The sequence below is a fragment of the Quercus lobata genome, chromosome 5, assembly GCF_001633185.2.
Source record: "Quercus lobata isolate SW786 chromosome 5, ValleyOak3.0 Primary Assembly, whole genome shotgun sequence".
Classification (NCBI taxonomy): domain Eukaryota; kingdom Viridiplantae; phylum Streptophyta; class Magnoliopsida; order Fagales; family Fagaceae; genus Quercus; species Quercus lobata.
Genome location: NC_044908.1, coordinates 22,738,426 through 22,762,259, shown reverse-complemented (window position 1 = coordinate 22,762,259; position 23,834 = coordinate 22,738,426). Strand labels below are relative to the sequence as shown.

Below are 23,834 nucleotides of genomic sequence, written 5' to 3'. Positions count from 1 at the left end.
TGCATGAACGCAACTTTGCTTTACACTCGCGCAACCTTTGACGGTCTTTAAAATAATCCTTATATATGTTTAGGATTATGAGAAAAGAAAGCCCAAACATATACACATAGATTGGATGAAAATTAGAGCTGAAAATCTATTTTTAGTAAACCTCGATAGATAGCTTATTTAACGAGTTAGCTGTCGAGTGTTGGGTTTTAGCAGCTTTTAAATCTCGATAGATACTAGCTGTTGAGATTTAAAATCCAACACTTCTTCACTTGTTTCTTGGACAGTCTTGCATGACTTTAACACTTGAACTTGAAACCTTATTCCTTGAAGTATTAAACAAATTCTAAATTTACCCAAATATAAGTAAAGTGCGTTTTGTCAAAAGATTAGCCAATTACATAAAATATTAACATATATTCCTAACATGATTCACATATGTCCTAACATCCCTCTTCTTTCTCTTTCTGTTCTTCCTCCTCCTCATCTTCTTAACCAGGCTTGGGCATTGCCCATTCCTGCCACATGAAATAGAGGATGAGCAATTATTTATAAATTTGAGGCTAATGTGCAACCAAAACAATAAAACTATCAGCTACTTAATCGTATTCTAATTCTTTCCACGTAAAAAGAGTATCAAATGTACGAGTTTACTTTGGTGCTCAACATGATCGCTGAAAAGTTCAGTGTATCCCCTCAACTTACCTTAACAATTTGAATATTCATTTATTTTCTTCCAGCTAGAGCAAGGGTCTAAATACTTGTAATGGTGTTCAAATTTTCATGATACAAACAAATTGCCTTAGACACTATCTTCATACCACATCCAAACAATTTATTTACCATGCTCGCACAAATTTTTCAAAGTTTCTCAATCCTTCCAATATGAGCATATAACTAGACATCCCCTACTACAATAAATCTCCGGTGACAAGAGATAGAGAGATAAGGTCTCAACTAAGTGGCAGAACTACTAAACATGGAATAAGCTATGACAGTAAAATCATAAAAGAGCAAAAAGTCATGACAAACTTCATAGATATCGTTCCTCTCTCTCTCTCTCTCTCTCTCTCTCTTCCTTCGTTTCTTTCCGATTCTATTTTGGTCCTTTTTTCAATATTCAGTTCAAACATGCCCTAGAGAAATACTTTGAAAGTTCAAACACTAGGCGATGAAAAGACTAACTGTGGACATCATGCCCATTTAAGCAATCAACAAGTCTCTCATTCATAATAAAAAATGATATTTTAAGCACACAATCAGTAGGTTAAGAGTTTCCAAGTGCTTAAAATGGTTTTCTAACAATAAGCAATGACTAATAGACAAGAAAATCTGCAGAGGGATTTCTCACTGGGTAGGGTAGGTGATGAACTTAATTATAGTTTTGTGGTTGTGGCATTATAGGAAGAAGAGGGATCGTATGTAGAGACTGATAATACTCTAAAAGATATCAATATAGTGATATTCAAGGAAAGGAGAATAAGCTTCAATTTGTGAGTCTCATGGATCAAGTTTATGGAAAAGCAATAGAAATGAATGGGACATTTTTTCCAATTATGTTACGTTTGTAGTAGGAGATGGCATAAATACTAGTCTTTGGCAAATTGTGGGCAGAGAGCTGGCTTTGAACGATACATTTCCTGATTTGTGTTTGTTAACTGAGAATAAAGATGCTTCCATTGCCTTGACTCTATGTTGGTCACGAGAAGGGGGCAAACAATATAATTCACACTTCATTAAAGTTTTTTCAAGATTAAGAATCATAATCGATGGATTTTTTTAAGGTATTGTATTCTATCTTTCAAGTATAGTCGAGGATAGATGTGATGAAAGTTAACGAGCAATTGGAAGTTTGATGTATGCTCCTAAATGCATTCTTCTTATAGACGGCAGCTCTTAGAAAAATGTCGACAGTAAATAATTTGAGAAAGCGAGGGAAGAGCATTGTAGATTGGTGTAATATGTGCAAATCTAGTGGAGATACAATAGGCCAATTGTTGCTTTACTCTAAAAATAACATGTCTCCAATAACACCAAGACCTTCTTATATACATGTCTCAACCAACTATCCATTAAGCCCCTATACTCCATACCGCAACATTATTTCTTTAATTTATTACGTGAGCTAAAACCGAAACCCCAGTGGCCAGCTTTGCTTGTTTGGCAAGAAATATAGTAGATGAGAAAAAGCAAAGGTCCAATTTTGAATCTTGGGTTTAACCACATCCAGAGAAAACAAAAACCCACATTAAATTTAATCTAAACAAGAAACTATGCCGTTTAATTGTGTCAATGTTCAGTTTCTAATAACCAAATCAACATAATACTAAACAAAACAGAAAAAAAGAGTTATTTTCTTTGTCATCCTCAATTTTCTCAAGAGCCAAGCAGAATATAAGAAAATTAGTGAGACCATTCAGGCAAGCCTAACCCATTAATACGCTTAATTCTTGCAACTTGGTAATTTCTTGCAAAGAAAAACAATTATAGAATTTGTTGCTACTTGCTTGTGCTTCTCTCTCTCTCTCTCTCTCTCTCTCTCTCTCTCTTCATTTAACCCGCCAAAGGGTTTCAGCCTTTTTAGGGCAACTGGATGGGTCGAATGTTATGAATCATGAGTAGCGGCTCATCTTTTGTGGCCTATCAAAGATGGGCCTAAAGTTTAAAGTTTCTTTTCTAGACCTAGGGTTGTAAGTCGATCAAGTTAATAAACAATTCAAGCTTGATCCAATAAAAAGCTTATTCATGTTTATTTGTTTATAAATGAGTTAATATTGAGCCTCAATTTAAGGCTTGTTTAACAAACAAGTGGAGCCCATGCAAAAAAATAAAATAAAAATTGTTTGTGAACAGGCTCTTGAATGATAGGGTTTGATAAAAGGCAAGATGAGCTTAGGCTGGCTTTGGGTTTAGTAATAAGATTGATATGGGTTTGAAAATTAAACTAATGTCTCACTAAACCTTTAATTAATTAGGAATTGAGTTCACATGTCTAAATCAGATGGACTGGATAATGTACTTATATTATTACTAGCCTTTAAGCGCGTGCATTGCGCTTGCTTAGAGGTTGTTCTATTTATTATTTCTAAATGACAAAACTTTTCATGTATGCTAATTCGGGGTATTTGCATTTTCCAATCACCAAAATTCCTAGGGGAGTGATAAGATGTAGCATGAAAATTTTATTTTTCTCACAATTGCATAGAGATAAAACTTTTCATATATACTAATTCAGGGTTATTGCATTATCCAATCGTTGAAATTCCTATGTGTGTGATGAAATTTATTTGTTTGTGAATGAAATAGATTTATGTAGTAATTTATTTTTTGAACATGTATTTGAAAGTGATGTAGCGGGACCTCTACAATAATAATAAAAGTGATATAGAGAAAAGATTGAGATAAGGATAAGTAATTCCTTTTTAAACGAGTAGTAACTGTATGTGGCTAAGAGGTGTTTAAAAAAATGGAAGTGTTTTAGTTGGATGAAAAAGGAAAAAATACGCCTAAATAGTAGGAGTAAAAATGATCTATGTGAAGGAAAAATAAATAGGTAACAGGTGTTTTTTGATTTTTAAGTGGAGGTGTTTTATTTGGATGAAAAAGAAATAAGATGAAGGAAGGAATTCTATTTTTGAATTCAAAACATAATAGATGTACGTGTGCTATAAATTTGTTATTTGACATTGTTGCCCGTATTTGTAAGAGAAGTCACTGTTTATTTAAGAAGGTATTTTTTAAATCACATAAAAGTTCAGTTCAATAAAGAGATTTTTTTGGAAAATAATATGATGTTATTGACCCTAATCTTAAAATAATTATAGGAAAATTCATTGTTTACTAGAGAGGGTATTTCTGAACTTGGAAAAAAAAAATCCAAATCAAAGAGGGGAATCCTCTTATAGATAGTGTAGATTATACCTTGACAAGCTCAAGCCTTTGGATTATTTGACTAGCTCAAACTCAAACATAGTTTATAGACTTGATTCAACCTGAAGCCAAGTTAGAACATTTTATATTTGTTGTTGAGCCAAGCTTGAACGTTCAATATTTAACAAAACTTGGCTTGTTTACCGCCCTACCTAGACCACCTTCAAAAATTAATTTAGTTTCACCAACGATATGTTTGATAGCCTAATGTGGATCAAGGCTGTTTTTCTAAAGTAGGAAAGTAATGTTTACGCATCTTTCACAAATAACATGTTTTGTACCCTAGTTTTGTTATTTTTGCTACCGCTATTCAGGCCGCTAGCTTCTACTTTTAGAGGGTCTTGGAACTGTGTCGGAACAATCATCATGAATAATATGAAGTTTCTTTCTTCCTCTTTAGGTATGTTTACTATTTCTAGAAAATTTCACACGGTTCTAACCCAATTTCAAATTTTCAATCCTTCCAGAACATGGCATGATTACATGAACAAACAAATAATTTCAAACAAAATATATTTTTTATTTTGAGTGAAGACTAACTAAAATAAAATCATACAATGTAAAACTATAAATATATTGTTATGATAAAAATGAAAATGAAACTTTATTTAATTTATTGATGTATGTGTAAGGACTGGGATTGAGCACTTCTGCTACTAGATGAGTGGACTCGAGCCCAACTAGCCCAATACAATAAATTTATAGAGAGTAGGTTTAAAAACTAGGTCTTAGTGAGGATTACAACAACTAGACACGGTTATGAATGGATTGAATAACAAGGATATGGACTAAAGTATGAAATTCTGTCCTCGGGCATTTCGTCCGAGGAACTCGGTGTTCTTATTATTTCTTCAGTACTAGGTTACAAAGGTTTTTAAGATTATGCAAATTGCTACCGTATTCTCTTTTTTTTTTTCTCTCCCTTTTTCCTGGAGGATTTCTCACATTATATATCCCCCTCCAGTCGATTTTGGCCCTCCATCTGTTGATCATGCAGGTCACTACTCGAGTGTCTGTCCCATCAGCCACCTTCCCAAACCTTCAGTGAGTTGCAGCAACCAAGACCGCACTGTTCAAGGGTCATTTCCTCATTAATGTGGCCAGAACGTTAGTTGTGGGCATTTAATGCAAAGGTGACAGTTTCTCCTTGAACTGTTCCTACACCATGTTCTCGTGGCTGTCCTACAGTACTTGTCCTTTTTCTTGGGACACTCTCGGAGGCTGCCGTTGATGGCGGGCCGTTCTTCCCTACTAGGATCTGGGTTGGCCAAGGACAGAATTGTCCTCGGTGATGTTTCTGGGCCACTTGGGCTTTCTTTATTCGTCCTCGGCCATTCCTTCCTCCTCGGCATGGGCCTTGGGCTTAGTATGAGGTGGGCCGGGGTTGTCATATTCTTTGACCCCATAATAGCCTCTCAAAATCCTACTGTTCGGCTCCTTAGACGGAGAGGGGGATTTTGGTGTCCTCAGGCCTTTATCATGGCTTGTCAAGTCTTGTCCTCTGTCAGTGCCAGAGCCTCTTCGCTTGTCCAAGGCTTGTCCCTGGTGCTTCGATATACGAAGTACGCCCTTATTAAATTTTGGCGACTTTGTACTCCCCACATTCAACGATGTGATGATAATCTAGCGGTGGAGATTTCTTTAACTTTATGGGCGGGAAAACCCGCATGGTTATTTTTAATTGGAGGTATAGATACCCATTTGAACCGATTTGTCTCTTTACTTTTGCACTCAAGAGTTCTTGCGCCCATATCCTGAGTTCAGACAAATCTCCAGCCAAACTCACGTCTCTTTCCAGCATAAAAAGCCCGTCCGAGGAGCTTTTCCTCATTTCTGTAAATTTTCTTCTCTCTCTAACTCGCGCTTTCTCTCTTCTAAGTTTCTTTTCCTCTTACTCCTCTCCTTCTTTCGTCCTTCCCTGAGTCTTTTTAGCTGTTTCTAGGGATGGGTAAATTAAAAAAGTTGGTTGAGTCCAAAGAGGCGATGGAAAAATTCATCGCCGATTATAGGATACCCCCTAATGTAGGTTTGAGGTACTGTGAAGAAGGGGAGTGGCATTTTAGGAGGCAAAAGGGTGAAGTAGTGATTCCCCTAATCGCCTTTATAGAAAGTGGCGTGAGAATCCCTATGGGGCTAGTGATGAGGGATTACCTTAGGCATTTTCGATTAGCTCCCACCCAGTGTGCTGCCAAAGTGTTTAGGATCCTAGGTTGTATGGACGCTTTAAACGAGAAAATGGGGTTGAGGTTAACCCATCACGATGTAAACCGGTGCTACAACCTCCAACACCTGAAGGGTAAATCCTACTATATGAAGACGAGGGACGATAAGGTTCGGCTTATTTAGTGCCTCCCCGAGACCAGTAAAGGGTTAAATAAGGACTTTCTCATTGTGTCCGGGGAGTGGCACGACGGCCTTCATTACCCAACAGAGGAGGGGGAACCAGGTGGGGTATCGAGAGTAGGAAAGGGCTAATCTTTTGTGCCATCATAATTTACATTGTTCTGTTACTAATATGAATAAGTTTTCTTTTTGCAGATCCACACGCTTTTGAATGACACTTTCACTTGGTCAACCGAGGAGATTTAGAAATTATTCTCAAGGCGGAGGTTTTTGTAAACGAAGCTGACAACCAAGTCAGGGCCACTCACAAGATCTTAGGGTACGATCCCATCCAGAAATCATTCCCCGCCCCGAAGCACGTGATTAGAGCTAACGCTCCTCGGCTTCACAAAATCATCGTAGCAGAACACGGGTTTTTGCTTCCCAAAAGATCTCCTGTCCCAAAAGGCATCCCCTTGACAGGCCCTTCTTCATCCCACCAAGCAACGGAGGCCGAGGGCGATTTGGGTCTGTTCGAGGACGAATTTGGTGCATTCGACCAAGTTAATCAATCCGAGGATCCTTCTGGTGACTTGGGCGACCCCGATTTAACTGAAGCGGATCTCCTATCAATAGAGACTTCTTCTCAGGCTGAGATAAGTTTTAAGAGAAAGCCTCCAACCAGCTTGTTCAACTTGATTAAGGGCCAACCGAGGAAGGACGCGCCGGGGAAGCCACAATCCAAACTTCCTCCTCCACCCCAGTCTCAGCCTGCTCAGACCAAGTCATCTTCCACCCAATCACAGACATCGTCTCCTCGGTCCAAACTTCCTCCTTCTTCCCAACCGACCTTGCCTCTTCGGCCCGAGCCCATCGATCCGAAAAGGAAGAGGGCTTCCAAAGGCAAGGAGCCCATGGATGGAGGGAGATCTCACTCCTCTCGGGAGGAAGATGAAGCCTTACGAGCTTCAAAACAATTAAAAACCGGGCACTAGGGCCAAGATAAGGAGGTCGCCACTAAGTCTGAGCCCCAGGCCTGGCTTCTTGCCCCAATGCTTTATGGGGAGCCATTGATGGACAACGCCTCCCTCAAGGACTTCCGAGGGGGTGAAGGCACATATGTGGCTGATGCGTTGGAGAGGTTCCTACTACTTCCCTCTGACATGGCCGAGCTGGGGAATCTGAGGAGGCAGGAGGTCTTTCTCAGCATTAAGAGGTATTTGGGCATGGTAAGACTTCTAACACTTGTGACTCCGTTGGTTTTCGTTCCTTGGTTTCCAACTTGCCATGTGCTTGTTTCAATTGGCAGGCTATCCAGGCCACTTATAGGCTAGAAGAGGATGCCAAGGAGCAGAGCAGGTCCCTGGAGCTCGAGCGTGACAAGTGCTTGGACGCTACGCGGACCCTTAAAAACTCTGAGGCTGATCTCTTGAAAGCGAGGGAGGAGCTAAAGGAGATGACGAGGGCCCGAGATAGTGCTGAAGCAGGCCTAGCTGGCGCTCAAAAACAAGTCGAGGACCAGACGAGGCGCTTGCTCGATGCCGAGGATCAGTTGAAGATTGCCAAGGAGCAAATCACCGATTTGAAGAAGAAACTGGCCGAGGCAGAGGGGGCTAAGAACGTTGCTAAGTGGGCCAAGGATGAGGCTTTGAGGGCTAAGGCAAAGGCGGAATTCGCCAGGACGGAGGCTGAGAGCTCCAAGGAGAAAGCCGAGGAGAAGGCTTGTGACTTGGAAGTGGCTGAGACCCAGGCCATTCTCAATGCTCAAGTACCTGGAGTATGCAGGCTCTACTGTTCCCAAGTTTGGAATGAAGCCCTTAAACAAGCTGGGGTTGAGGCTTCATCCGATCTGTGGAAGGTGGAGAATGTATACTACCCTCCGACCATCCACGAAACTGCCCCTGCCAGCTCCGAGGCTGAGGTTGCTCCTGAGGAGGCTGAGGTTGCTCTGGCCATAACTGCTTATAATGAGCCAGCCGAGGAGGGTGAGCTTCTTGGGGCAACAAAAACACATGAGAACTTGAACCCTGAAGCGCCCCAGAAGATTGTAGAGTCTACAGCTGATGCTCAGGCCCTTCATTCTGAGGAGCCAGCTCTCTCGGTTCAGCCCCTTCAAACTGTTCCCCCGAGCAAGGGCTCCAAGGGTCCTAAGGTCACTCCTGCTCAACTCCCCAAGGAAGGAGTCAAGATAAAGTTGAAGAAATAGGCAACCCAGCTAACTTTTGTATAAGTTCTTCTTTTTTTTTCTTTTTTTTTTTCTTTTTTGTACATTATGTGTTTATTGTTATTATTGCTATTGTTATTACTGTGAACCTTGTGTCTCATGAATTAGTTATCCTAATGGGTAAGAATGGCCATGTACATATCATATTTGAAATTAGACCTTTAAATTCTGCCTCACCGGCATTAAGGAGACGCTTAGTTTGCGTTTGCTTACATCTTTAGGAGATGGGGGCCGAGTAGATGATCCAAGGTACCGAGCGTATATTTAGGCCATATTCGCAACTTTTATGAATCTTGAAGTAACTAGTTTCCACATAGGTTTGAGTCCGAGGACCATGCAAGACCTTGGTTCTGTCTAGTACTTAGATTTTTCTTGAAGTAGCTAGTTTCTCCATAGGTTTGAGTCCGAGGACCATGCAAGACCTTGGTTCTGTCTAGTACTTAGATCTTTCTTGAAGTAGCTAGTTTCCCCATAGGTTTGAGTCCGAGGACCATGCAAGACCTTGGTTCTGTCTAGTACTTAGATCTTTCTTGAAGTAGCTAGTTTCCCTATAGGTTTGAGTCCGAGGACCATGCAAGACCTTGATTCTGTCTAGTACTTAGATTTTTCTTGAAATAACTAGTTTTCCCATAGGTTTGAGTCCGAGGACCATACAAGACCTTGGTTCTGTCTAGTACTTAGATGGTTGCCAAGATAAAAGACATATAAACATAATGGACTGAAAATTTGAATTAGAGAAATGCTTTTATTAATAATAATACCTTCTCAGGTTATTTACATTCCATGGACGAGGTACAGCTTTTTCATCTAAGTCTTCTAAGTAGTATGCATCTACTCCTGCCACTGAAGTAATTCGGTATGGTCCTTCCCAGTTGGGTCCAAGCTTTCCCCAGGCTGGGTTCTTGGCAGCGCCCACAACTTTCCTCAACACTAAGTCCCCTGGTGCTAGCGATCTAAGCTTCACATTGGCATCATATCCCTGCTTGAGCTTCTGGTGGTAATAGGCCAACTGGATCACTACATTTTCTCTTCGTTCATCGATCAGATCGAGGTTCTTCCCCAGTAGTTCATCATTACTGTCTGGGGTGAAGGAGTTCGTCCTTAGCGTTGGGAAGCTTGCCTCTAAAGGGATAACAGCCTTGGCCTCATAGGTCATGGCAAAAGGTGTCTCCCCTATTGACCGTCGTGTAGTCCGATAAGTCCATAAGATGTGCAGCAGCTCTTCTACCCATCTTCTCTTGGCGTCATCCAGTCTCTTCTTAAGCGCATTGACTATGACCTTGTTGACAGCCTCGGCCTGTCCATTTCCTTGAGGATAAGCTGGAGTTGAGTACCTGTTAGTGATCCCCAGTTCGCAACAGTATCTTCTGAAGGTTTTGCTGTCAAATTGGAGTCCGTTATCTGAAATGAGGGTACGAGGGACCCCGAATCGTGTAACAATGTTTCTCCAGATGAATTTCTTAACATCCACATCTCTGATGTTGGCCAATGGCTCAATTTCGACCCATTTGGTGAAGTAATCTGTGCCTACCAACAAATATCTCTTATTCCTTGCTGCCTTGGGGAAAGGGCCTACAATATCTAAGCCCTAGTGGGCGAACGGCCATGGACTAGACAAAGGGTTGAGGACCCCTCCTGGCTGATGAATATTTGGGGCAAACCTTTAGCACTAGTCACACTTTCTTAATGTATTCCAGGGCTTCCTTCTGCATCCCCGACCACCAATATCCCTAGGTAATGGCTTGGTGCGACAGAGATCTTCCTCTTATGTGACTCCCACAAATCCTTTCGTGCAACTCTTCAAGTAATAACTCTGATGCTTCTGGGTGAATACAATTTGTGATCCTCGGACAACCAAAACCGAGGAGCATTTCTTCGTATTTTTTTAGCCTCTGACTTCTCCTCGAGCAGGATATCATCTTTGAGGAACCTCATTATAGGGTCCATCCAGCTAGGATCCACTCTAACCTCATGGATATGGATCATGCCTTTTGCAACCTCATTTGCTCTATCCTGATGCTCGACAAGAATAATTCGAGGCAGACCCCCTGCCGAGGAGGTAGCAAGAGTGGCCAATGAATCTGTATGGGTGTTTCCACTTCGAGAGACGTGTGACAGGCTAAAAAGATCGAAGCCTAACTGCAAGCGTTTGACCTGGCTTAAGTACTCTTGCATCCTCACATCTCTAGCTTCCAACTCGCCCTTTACCTGGCCCACTACTAGTCTCGAGTCCGAGAACATCTCTACTGCTTTTCCTCTCATCTTCTACACCATGGCCATTCCTTGTAACAATGCCTCGTATTCGGCTTCGTTGTTCGTGGCCGAGAACCCAATTCTCAGGGATTTCTCTATGATAGTCTCTTAGGAGATATTAGGACTAGCCCCACTCTGGACCCCCTTTGATTTGCTGCGCCATCAACGTACACCTTCCAACATGGGGGCCCTGGCGTAGAGATTACTCCAACCGATTTTCCATCCATGTAGCACTCCTTTGCTACTATTTCTACTGGTGGTTTGGCAAATTCAGCCACCAAGTCAGCTAAGACCTGGCCCTTTATGGAGATTCGAGGCATGTACTTGATTTCAAAAGCTTCCAGAATTGTGCTCCATATGGCAATCCTTCTAGTGTAATCAGTGGTCCGAAGTATGGACGTCAAAGGTAGTTGGGTTAGAACAACCACTATGTGGGCTTGGAAATAATGGGGAAGTTTTCATGTAGCATAGACCACAACCAGTATGGCTTTCTCCAGGGGTAAGTATCTAACTTCAGCTTCATGCAGCGACTTGCTCACGTAATAGACTGGCTTTTGAAGGCCATTGTCATCCCGTATTAGCACCAAGCTCACAGCATGAGGGGCCACAGCAATATATGCGTATAGGACTTCATTGGCCTTAGGTCTGGACATGATAGGTGGCCGGGATAGGTATTCCTTAAGTTGCTGGAAGGCCACAATGCAGTTCTCAGACCACTCAAATCCTTTCCACTTGTTGATCAAGAGATAGAATGGTTTACATCTATCCGCCGACCTGGAAATGAATCGATTCAGGGTTGCGATCATCCCAGTAAGCTTTTAGACCTCCCTGGCATTTTGCGGTGGTTTTAGATCATTTATAGCCTTGATCTGGTCAGGGTTAACCTTAATTCCCCTATAAGTAACCATGTAGCCCAAAAACTTGCCTGATCCCATGCCAAATGAGCATTTGGAAGCATTTAGGCACAGCTTGTGCTTCCTTAAGACACCAAAGGTGCTGCTGAGGTCTCCTAAATGCTCGGACACCACTTTACTCTTCACCATCATATCATCGACATAGATTTCGATGCTCTTGCCTAACTGCAGCTTGAACATTCTTGTCGTCATCCTTTGATAAGTGGACCCTACGTTCTTCAGACCGAACGACATTATCTTGTAATGGTAGTTCCCAATTGGTGTCATGAAGGCTATCTTCTCTTGATCCTCCAGGGCTAGTGGTATTTGATGATAGCCTTGAAAGGCATCTAAGAAGCTCATCCGAGCATGGCCTGCTGTTGCATCCACCAGCTGGTCTATCCGAGGTATGGGGAACGGGTCTTTTGGGTATACTTTATTTAGGTCCGTGAAGTCCACACAAACCCACCATTTTCCACTTTTCTTCTTGACCACCACAGTGTTGGCCAACTATTCGGGGTAAAAAACCTCTTTGATAGCCCCTGCACGCTTAAACTTCACCACTTCATCCCTAATCGCATCGGCGTGCTCTCTTGATGGGCAACGAGGTGGCTACTTCTTAGGAGTGATGGATGGGTTGACATTGAGATGGTGACAGATGAAGGTTGGATCAATCCTAGGAGCATCGCAAGCATCCCATACAAATACGTCAATATTTCTTTTGAGAAACTCAATCAACTCCTCCTTCTCCTAAAGAGGCAGCTGAGCCCCTACCCGAAAGAACTTCTCTGGGTCATCACCAATAACCACCTCCTCTAGATCTTCACATTTCGCCTCCTCGGCAGTTGTATCAGGAGGTGAAACCGGGACCCTTGATTGCTATAAATTATTTTCAGCAGAGGCCGAGGACTCCGCATCAAGCCGATGTGAGATGGCAACCACCACATACTGCCTTGCCATGGATTGGCAACCACGGATTTTGAGAATTTGGTCCCCTGATGGGAATTTCACCTTCTGATGCAATGAGGAAGCAACAGCCCTTAAAGTATGGAGTCAGGGCCTATCGACGATGGCTGTATAGGGAGAGTAGGTATCCACCACGATAAAATTCACCTCCACTATCTCTGGGCCAGTTTGGATGGGTAGCCTAATCATGCCCTTTGGAATGACAAGCTTTCCGTCGAAGCTCATCAGAGGAAAGTTATAGGGCATCAAATCTTCCAGTTTTAACCCCAGCCCCTTGCAGAGGCTGGGGTACATAACCTCGGCCCCACTGCCACCATCCACCATCACTCTTTTCACATCGTAGTCCCCGATTCTGAGAGTGATCAACAGCGCATTGTCGTGAGGCTGGATGGTTCCGATCTCGTCTTCTTCCGAAAAACTCAAGATTGGATGAAAATTCATTCTGGCCCTCTTTGACTCTAGCTGGATTCCTCGACAGGTCGCCGAGCCACAGATAGCACTCGTGAAGGGCGCGTGCCTGTTTTCCCTAGCGCGGCTAAGATTACATTGATCGTCCCTATGGGTGGCCTTAGGGTAGTATCTCTCTGGGATTCCTGATGGGTTTGGCCTTGGTGACTACTGGGATGATGCAGAAGGTGTTTTAGCTTTCCTTCTTGGACCATCTGGTCTAGATAGTTCCAAAGGTTCCTACAATTCTCCGTAGTATGCCCGTGGTCCTAGTGGTATTGGCAATAAAAGTTCTGATTGCGCCTCGTGGACTCTCTCGCCATCTTATTCGGCCACTTAAAGTATGGCTCGTTCTTGATTTTCTCCAACACCCGATGTATTGGTTCTCGGAATACAGTATTGACAGTCTGTGTGTTGGTTACTCCAGATTGCCCTACGAAATCTCTCATCGGGCAGTGCTGTTATATCGGTCCGACCTGAAATCCCTCATCTCCTGAGGGATAACCTTCTTTTTCCCCTACCTTGCAGCCGGTCTTCCTCCACTCGTTTATACTTATCGATCTAATCCATCAATTGGCGCATACTTAGGGTAACATCGTCAAAATTGTCGTCCCTTTCATTATATGTCTCCCAATATCTGTCTGAGTAGGCCTTTAGAGTTTCTCCATCATGCATGGATAACGACAATAAAGCACTCAAAGGCCGAAGAGCTTTGCTGTTTGTAACGAAACGGGAGACAAAAGCTTGGGTTAGCTGCCTATATGAATCTATGGAATTCGTCTTTAAGCCATTGAACCACCTCATCGCCACTGGTCCTAAGCTAGACAGGAAAACCTTGCACATCAGTGCCTCATTTTTAGAATGGACAACCATCTTTTGGTTAAACTGGCTTACATGCTCCACGGGGTCTGTTTTGCCGTTGTAAATGGCAAAGGTTGGCTGCTGGAATCGTCGAGGAATTGTAGCCCCTTCTATGTGGCGTGTGAAAGGTGACTTGGAGGGTTGATCCAGTGCCCTGCTCATGACATCGTTTCCCAAGCCCCTAGGAGATGGGCTTTTATGTTTACGCCTTCGATAGTGCTCTTCTTCGTGAGAAAAGGTCTCGCTTGGGGGAGTTCTCGATCTTTGCCTATAGTCATCATCACTTTCATCATCGGAGGGTATGTTAGGCCTAGAATGAGATCGCCTTCGTTGTGCATGGCGCAGCTTTCTCTTCAAATCGTCTATCTCTCGCTGCATGGCTTGCTTATCATTCTGTCTCTAGGATACATGACTCCTAACTTCTTCTGGTTGCATGGCTCGGTTGATATTTTGTCTCTGGAGCATGTGATTGCCCAAACGAGAATAACTTTTGCTCGTTTGAGTGGTGTGCACACTTCCCCCTCGAAACCTTCCATTCTCTTCATTTCGATCACACTTAGAGTTAGGAAAGTTACCCTGTTGTTGGGATCTAGCCGGTTCAGGCTGATGGGAGCCTGCTTTATGAGGGTCTGATCCTACCATGCTTGATTGTTGCTCTTACTAATACACAAGTTCTTCCCATAGACAGCGCCAATTGTAAGGACTAGGATTGAGCACTTCTGCTACTAGATGAGTGGACTCGAGCCCAACTAGCCCAATACAATAAATTTATAGAGAGTGGGTTTAAGAACTAGGTCTTAGTGAGGATTACAACAACTAGACATGGTTATGAATGAATTGAATAACAAGGATATGGACTAAAGTATGAAATTCTGTCCTCAGGCATTTCGTCCGAGGAACTCGGTGTTCTTATTATTTCTTCAGTGCTAGGTTACAAAGGTTTTTAAGATCATGCAAATTGCTACCGTATTCTCTTTTTTTTTCTCTCCCTTTTTCCTGGAGGATTTCTCACATTATATATCCCCCTTCAATCAATTTTGGCCCTCCATTTGTTGATCATGCAAGTCACTACTCGAGTGCCTGTCCCATCAGCCACCTTCCCAAACCTTCAGTGAGTTGCAGCAACCAAGACCGCACTGTTCAGGGGTCATTTCCTCATTAATGTGGCCAAAACGTTAGTTGTGGGCATTTAATGCGGAGGTGACAGTTTCTCCTTGAACTGTTCCTACACCATGTTCCCGTGGCTGTCCTACAGTACTTGTCCTTTTTCTTGGGACGCTCTGGGAGGCTGCCGTTGATGGCGGGCCGTTCTTCCCTACTAGGATCTGGGTTGGCCGAGGACAGAATTGTCCTCGGCGATGTTTCTGGGCCACTTGGGCTTTCTTTATTCGTCCTCGACCATTCCTTCCTCCTCGGCGTGGGCCTTAGGCTTAGTATGAGGTGGGCCGGGGTTGTCAAATTCTTTAACCCCACAGTATGCTAGTTGGTAATTTATGATGTTTTCAATGGAGATGGTGCAATGTTAAAATCTATTATTCTCGTTGTTGTACTTAACAAATTTTTTTTGAAGAAAAAAAACTTTATTTGTTGAAATATATAATATTAATATATATTTTTGCTTCCAACATTAAACAACAAATTGTAGGGTAGTTTATTGGTTGGTTCTTAAATAAAATCCTTAGATGGAGGGCTTTCAAATGACTCCAATTTTACCAATTGATCTTCAGTCCTCAAATCTTAAAATAACAAAACTTTACCAAATCAATCTGCCTCATCTTGCTCATCTAGCCTTCAGGCACACACACATGTAGAACACATACATATGCAAAGGGTAAACACTAAAAAGAGAAGTCAGTAACAACTAAATCGAATAACTTTGATTTGTTTGTAAACAAGAAAAGAAAAGAATTTAATTTTACCGTTTTATCAATGATCACCATTGGGTCAGTTGGTGAGTCACCCAAAAAACAAATCAACAGAAGTTCTATAGTTTATGTTCAATGGTCTCATTTGTGCTATGTCTATCTGGAGTGTGTTTATTGAACTTTCTTCATTCCATTCCCACCATAAATTAGACATGGAATGGGGCCTACCCCACCTAAATGATTGTTGTTTCAAAGATGAAACGTTCCCTCCAATCCAATAGTGCTTGTTTATTCTTTAAAAAAAAAAAATTAGTGCTTGTTTATGGTCGGTTGGGCCTACAATTATCAGGCTCGGCTCAGCTCTACCATTAAGGCCATTTAGGCAATTGCCTTAGGCCCCAAATATAAAAAGGTTCCATAATTTTGATCATATATATCATACTTTTATATATAGTAACTCAAAATAAAATGTATTTCACATTTATCACTTTTTTGCGGAGAAAGTTGTCAACATCTTATTAAAAGGGGAAACCCTATTGTTTTTCTTTCTTGCTTTGTCTCTCTAGAAGTATCTCTTTTCAAAAAGTCACCATCAAACCCATTCTTTTTCCCTTTTACCCCTAAGGTAAATAAGTTTAATTTATTCTTTATATCTTATTTTTATATATAATCGAAGTGAAAATTTGTACTATTAATTTGATTTTTAAGTTAACCCATCTTTACTTTACTTGTGAAGTTTGAGATTATTGTTGATTCTAATGTTAAGTGAAGCTATACTAGTATTTTGATAAACTGGGTTTATTGTTTCACACTTTAAAAGTTATTTTATTTTAGTTATATTATAATTTTATAGTGTAGGTGTCATTTCTTTAAAATGCCTGCTAAAAAAAAACTTTACATTTGAGCATGAAAAACTTCAAAGAAAACAAAGGAGAAATGTGAAAAAATATTATTAACAATTCATGTTATATTTGTGTGTAGAATTTTTTTTTTTTTTTATAAAATCTTATTTAAAATTGATTGGCACAAAAGTTAATTAACCATATTATCAATTGAATAAAAAAAACTTAATTACTAATTTTGTATCTCAAAAAGTAATAAAAATAGTTTTAAATGAAAAAATAATAATACCAAAAGTTAAATAAATACTATGTAATTTAAATATAAGAAAATATCCCTATTTAAATTGCCATTTTAGACCCCACGGAGCATTGAGCCAACCCTAACCATTATGTTCAATTTAATCAACGCCAAAAGCCTCTTCATAAACCCTATACTAATCATCATAGGAAAAAGGGAAATATACATTTAAAGGGAAATCTTTGGTACAAAATAATAAATTCATCATTACAAGTAGTGTATAGGTGTGAACAATTTTGTAGTTTTTCAATAGATTTATCTAAGACTCAAATCACTCCACTTTCAAATATTAAATTTTTTAATAAATTTTTTTTTTTTTTTAAAAGTGTATAGATTATAGAATATGAACCTAATCAAATCAAAAGAAGTGGGGGCAAAAATAATGTTTGTTTGTTTTATCTATGTACTATTCTTTCAGATAGATTAGTGCATCATCATTTAATATATATATATATATATATAAGTGTACAGTATAAATAACCCCAAAAAGTAATAATTAATTGGGATTGGAATCATTCCTCATAAAACAAAACTCATTGGTTCAAACCCTCTATTCCTCCCTAATTCGCTCATAAACTTAGTCACCTTCCTCAAACTCCGAAGTGAAAGGGGAGTAGGAGTTTATGGAGAATTTACAGTAAGCATATTTGCATTTTTCTTATTATTTTACGGGATAAATTGTGACTGCCTCTCGTCCAAAAAAAACTGTACAGTAAAAGTTGTTATACTAAAATTAGGACAAAATTATCTTATGTCATTTTCACCCAAATTATATAGTCTTATACTTCCCTTCTCAAACTAATTAGGAAAATATCCCTATTTTGAAACTCAACTTTCTCAAAATCGAGTTAAGTCTTATAGTGACGTTTTTAAGGATTTATAGTGACGTTTTGTAACTCGAGCTCCATGAAATTGAATTACAAAATGCCACTATAAGTCCTCAAAATCGAATTACAAAATATGGATATTTCTCTGATTAGTTTGAAAATGAGACATAAAATTATATAATTAGGGTGAAAAGAACATAAGACCATTTTATCCCTAAAATTATTGTGGGTGATTCTTTTAAAAATGGTTGATTAATGAACGTTCTAACGGCACACATCAACGGCCGGAACCGTAATAATTTTACTAGGAAAGTTAAAAATCAATCACGGGGAGAAGCTTTTCATGATGCAGTGTTTCTCTTCTCTCCACGTGACTATATTGATGTGGAACACTCTGAATGGCCAAGTCAAAGTAGGTGGGCGAAATTTAGATTACGGGCCCAATGCAAACTCTAGAGCAAAAAAGAGGTGATGTCACTCCTGTTTAAAGAAACGTGTAATGTGTATCTTTTTGTAACTGAGCCCACTCACCATACCAATAATGACACAATCTGTACCGTCCTATCGTGCCTCCACTGACCATTGTCTCTCCAAACCAGATTGATATAGACAGGCAATTTATGACGAGAACAACTTTGCTTAAGAACTCTATTATTTTGGAGGAAGTTTGGTGATCTAGTAAGACCATAACAAACACATGTTGCCTTCAGTAACTTAATTCTATTGGTCCTGTTAATAGATAAAATATTTCGAAGTGGTGGTTTCTCATAATAATCCTATTAAGAATGAACTTAGGATCAAACAAAAATTTGATTGATAAGAGTGATGACACAAGTTAGGGTGTCTTGAATATTCTTAGGATAAATTTTTATTTATCCATGCCATTCCTTTTCAATTCTCTTTCCATTCTTATAATCATTGCTTTTGTTAAGGGTTGTTCCAATCCACTGGTTAGAGAGACTTTAAAAGAGTACCACCTGAATTGGGAAAAAAGTAACAAAAACTAAACTAGTAAATAAATGTCATTTAGATTGAGAGTTTCAAGAAGTCCCTATAAAAGAAAAAGAAAAAAAAATCAATTATTTTATAAGACTCAATCTATATGCACATGTTAACAAGACTCATTAATCATATGATGTTAACAAAACTCATTAATTATATGGTATTGATTGATGGATGCCTTTGGACATTTTATACGAAAGCATTGATTGGGTCTCATATATATTGGAAAATAGAAAAGTATTGCTTACAAGTATAATTTTTTTTTTTTTTTTTTGGGACTAAAATTGACATTGACTATACATAAAAAGTAGCTTGACTGCATAAAATTTCCTATAATCAACCAAAACCCTTACAAAAAAAAAAAAAAGTATACTTTTAAACTGATTTGAAGAAATTTTATTCCAACTTATTATGTGGCTGTTAAAAATACAATTCATATGAAATTTTAGTTGTATAACCTTTTTAATGAATATTATGAGATTTTTTTTATTACTAATATATGTAAATAATTTTATAAACTATTACCTATGGAGTTGAAAAAGATTTTCTCTTAATAAGTTTGAATGAAAATTGTGTCCATATCCTTAAAAACATTTGATAAGCGGACTTTGTTATGTTACATTTTATCAAAATTTATACCAAAAGAAAAAAGAGAGACTAAAATAAGAAGAGATTTTCAAATATTTTACTTGAGTGTAGTGTGCCATCATCATAGCAGTTTACCTCCAAACAAATTATCAATCTGTCAAACATGTGCATATTCAAATATACTCTTGCATCACTTTCCATATCCTCTTGCATCAATCAGTGTAGTGTAGTGTAGTGTAGTGTGCCATCATCATAAAAAGGTGTTTTGTTTTTCTGATTCATAAAAATAAAAAAAGATGGTTAACACTACACTAGGCCTAAAGCACCCGCACAAAAAAAATAAAAAATACTTTGTCCATGACGTTGAGGCATTCATTAACCAGTACTATTTGCATCAAAATTTATACCAAAAGAAAAAAAAAAGAAAAAAGAAATGTGCCATCATCGTTGTTTTCCTCTTAGCAAATGATCAATCAGTCAATCAAACGGGTATGTGCATGTTCTCTTGCATCCCTTTCCACGTTGAAAACGACCTGTGGATTTGGTGGATCTAATTTCATGGAAGAAAAAAAAGGTGTTTTGTTTTTAATTCAGGAAAATGAGAAAGGAGGATTAACACCACGAAGTTAAAACTACACTAGGCTTAAAGCACCAACACGACAAGGGGTGGCCAACGTTTACAGTATTTAGTGGTCCACTTGTCACCCTCCCATTTCACCTAAGAAGTTGGCTGCTTCTTTTCCCCAGAGAAGAGAACGCAACATTGCCAACACAACAACGACAACAATAAGAGCACCCGATGGGATGTGTTTTGTTTTAGTTCTCCATTTGTTGAAACCAAAAAGCCTTACTTGCCAAAAAAAAACAGAGAGAGAGAGAGAGAGATTGACCAAACACATTACCTTGTGGCCGAGAGAGTTTTAGGCTTGGCCTTTGGGTGTTTTTTGTGCGCTCTCTCTTTTTGAGTAACTTTGTTGTCTATGTTCTCTTTCTTTCTCTCTCTCTTTGCTATAAAAGGATTGAGAAAGAAGAGAAATAGAAAGGAGTTGGAGTATATTCTATTTTGAGATTTGGAATTTGAGAAAGATTAGTTTATGGGATTCTGCTATTTTTTTTGCAGTTGAATAAGTTAGAAAGGTTTTGGTAAGCAGAGGGAAGTACCAAACCAATACCAAAAATAAAGCTTTTTTGTATTTTGATAGGATAGAAGGACCAGATAAGGTAATTTCTAGGATTTTTAGCAATTGGGTATGTCTTGAATTGCAATCCTTTAAAAGAAAAAGAGATTGTTACACAAACACTGATTACAAAGTTTGGTCCATACGAAGAAAAGGGATTACAATAATAGATTTCTTGGGCTTGTGCAACATATAAAGAAGGCAAAAGGAGAAGTGGGTTATTGTTTTAACTGAGATTTCAAACGTAAAAGGTGTTTCTTTGTTGAATAAAATCACTTTGGTCATCTACTGAGAAAAATAAAAAGGGTACAATGGATTTCTGGCCAGAGCTTCTTGCAAACAGTTGGGGTAGAGAATTTGTGGCTGGTGGCTTTGGAGGTATTGCTGGTATAATCTCTGGTTATCCGCTTGACACTCTCCGAGTCCGGCAACAGCAGTCTTCGAAAGCAGGTTCGGCCATCAGCATCCTGCGCAATGTGATGGCCACAGAAGGCCCTTCTGCTCTCTACAGAGGCATGGCTGCACCATTAGCTTCTGTCACCTTTCAGGTCATATTTTTACTCTGTTTATATATTCCAATTTTTTTAATTTTGATCACAAGGTTTGTATGATCTTGCATGTCATGATATCTTAGATTTCATTGGTAATCACATCACATGGAGGATTGCTTATAGTCAGTTTGATTTGAGGTGTTAGAAATCCTATTAGATCTAGACATTGAAGTTTCCCCAACCAAGTATAGCTTATCAATCTTGTTTGGCTCTAAGGATTTCTTGGATTTTAATTTTGGTTTTGGGTGTTATTTGGAACTAATTTTTACTAATATCATTTTATTCAAATTAAATATTTACTGCTGTGCTGGCAAAATCTTAGCCCTTGGGGATGTTGGATTTTGGAATATGCTTGAATTATTAGAAGTGAAATTCATTTTATTACCAGTTGCATCACTATCAGGAATCAGGAATCAGGAATCAGGCTGGAAAAAACAGAGAACTCCTTATTGTATTTGATAATTCTGCAGATAGCTCACTAATATCAACCATGTGATATAAGTGGTCCTTTCATTCAAAATTTTGGTCCATGGTAAAACAAAAGACAAAAGAATTCCTTGGAGGATAGTGATTATTTGAAGTTCCTCACCTTTGGTCCACATGATGGGGGATTCCTAGTTTAAGGTGGTATCTCTTTTGGTATCGGCATATGGGTGAACTTTCTGTGTCAAATTTATGGGGCTTAACAAGGAATAGGACATCCTTATTCTATTCCCTATAAGCGCCCATGACAGAAATAAAGAAGAAACGCCTTCCAGCAAAGGTTTTAGCTTAACATGAATGTCTTTATACTGTCAGAAGCATAACATAAAATAAAAATCCTTGCATAAATTTAATAGATAAATTAAGTATTGGCCTCCTTGAGAATTGTTCATTTCTATCCTTGTGTGAGCCCAACTCATAGGGAAAAATTATCTTATTGTTAACTACATGTAACATTTCTTCCACATTATGTGGGCCCCATTCACCTAGAGACCCACACAATGTGAGAGAGATATGCAGGTAACTGGCGCATGAGATACCGCCTCCCGAATAGGACCTTTGCTGAGCACCTTTTTAACTAAGCATAATGCTTTTTGCACGCTTAATAGCTGTTACTTATTGTACAGTCATAGGTATTGTTCACCTAGTACAATGCAAATATTCAATGATGGTGCTTGCTTTAATAATACCAGATAGTGTGAATGTATGGAGTTTTAAATCAAAATTTGATACAGCATACATTTTAATCTTGGATACTACTAAAAAGAAAAAATGGAGTCATTCTTGGTTTTCAAATGTAAGTCTCTAGGCATGTGGCTTTTAGGTCAGTGTGTTAGTGTAAATGTATGTATTTACAATATAAATTTGGGTTCCTTGTGATGGATTTTGGTCTTGCAAAACTGATATAACAATTCTTGGCACTGACTCAAGTCATATTGACAATTTGTACATTGCAGAATGCTATGGTTTTCCAGATCTATGCTGTCCTCTCTCGGGCATTTGACTCATCTGTTTCAGCTAAGGATCCTCCTTCCTACCAAGGCGTTGCTCTAGGAGGATTTGGTACTGGTGCTGTTCAGAGCCTAATTCTCACTCCAGTAGAACTAGTAAAAATCCGGCTTCAATTGCAGAACAATAGCTACACAAAACTACATCAGGCAGATCCTTACAAAGGACCTGTGAGTGTTGTGAAAAACATATTCAAAACAGAAGGTTTAAAGGGAATGTACCGAGGTTTAACCATAACATTGCTAAGGGATGCACCTGCTCATGGCTTCTACTTCTACACATATGAGTATATGAGGGAGCAGCTTCACCCTGGCTGTAGAAAGAGTGGCCAAGAAAGCCTCAACACAATGTTAGTAGCAGGAGGGCTAGCAGGAGTTGCCAGCTGGGTTTCCTGCTACCCTTTAGATGTTGTAAAGACCAGACTACAGGCACAATCACTCTCATCTCTACAGCAATATACTGGCATTGTTGATTGCTTCCGCAGGATTGTCAAAGACGAAGGATATCATGTGCTTTGGCGAGGATTAGGAACTGCTGTTGCTAGGGCATTTGTGGTGAATGGGGCTATATTCTCTTCTTATGAGATAGCTCTGAGGTGCCTATTCAACAATGGAAGCATTCAAACGGAGAATGCAATTTAGGAAGTACTTTCCAGCAAAGAGGCTCAACTTATGGCAGTCTCTCTCTGGTAATATCTCTTTTGGCAAAGGCCATTACAACAATGTAAATCTTGTATGATAGATACATCATCATTGTTGAAGCAATGCTTTATGTACTTTTAAGAGATAACCAACATTTAAACTGAAAAATTGCAATGTAGAATAAATGGATGTGCTTCTGTAAAGCAAAGCATCTACGCAATGAAAGACTAGACAGAAGGAAATTTCTTTTAAACCAACTAGACATTTCAAATGACTATCTGTGTTTGCTTTAATTACATGGTTATGAAATTTGAATAGAGTTTTAATTACATATTGGTATTGTTATGGTGCCCAACAGCCATAACAACTCAACCAACCCACTTATACAGATTCAAAAGTATGAGAAGTTCAGAACCGTGCAAATAATCACACCCCCAGTTGCACCCGGAATACTGCATGCACTGGATGTCACAATCCTTTTGCATATGGTGCAAAACCAGGCTGCCTAGCAATGCTTGATTTGTGCTGCGTAATTCTAATGCGCCAGCCTAGCCATGTCATTATCAATATTATTGTCTTTTCATTAGCAACCACACATTCCATTCATCTCAAGAATCAGCAAATGATGACCCCACCAAACAAATCTTCATGTGTCGACAGCAATGCT

General features: G+C 39.4%; 2 protein-coding genes across 2 annotated transcripts; one reads left to right on the top strand and one right to left on the bottom strand.

The window, feature by feature from the left end:
• Positions 1-12,663: 12,663 nt before the first annotated feature.
• On the bottom strand, positions 12,664-13,017 carry LOC115990181. The gene has a single exon (XM_031114033.1). It carries the CDS (start codon positions 13,015-13,017, stop codon positions 12,664-12,666), a length of 354 nt encoding a protein of 117 aa, XP_030969893.1.
• A 6,990-nt stretch (positions 13,018-20,007) lies between these two features.
• Positions 20,008-23,442, top strand: LOC115992310 (mitochondrial arginine transporter BAC2-like). Its single transcript, XM_031116463.1, has 2 exons — positions 20,008-21,032; positions 22,475-23,442. The coding sequence occupies exons 1-2, from the start codon at positions 20,796-20,798 to the stop codon at positions 23,165-23,167; spliced, it is 930 nt and encodes a 309-aa protein (XP_030972323.1). The 5' UTR covers positions 20,008-20,795; the 3' UTR covers positions 23,168-23,442.
• Positions 23,443-23,834: the final 392 nt, after the last annotated feature.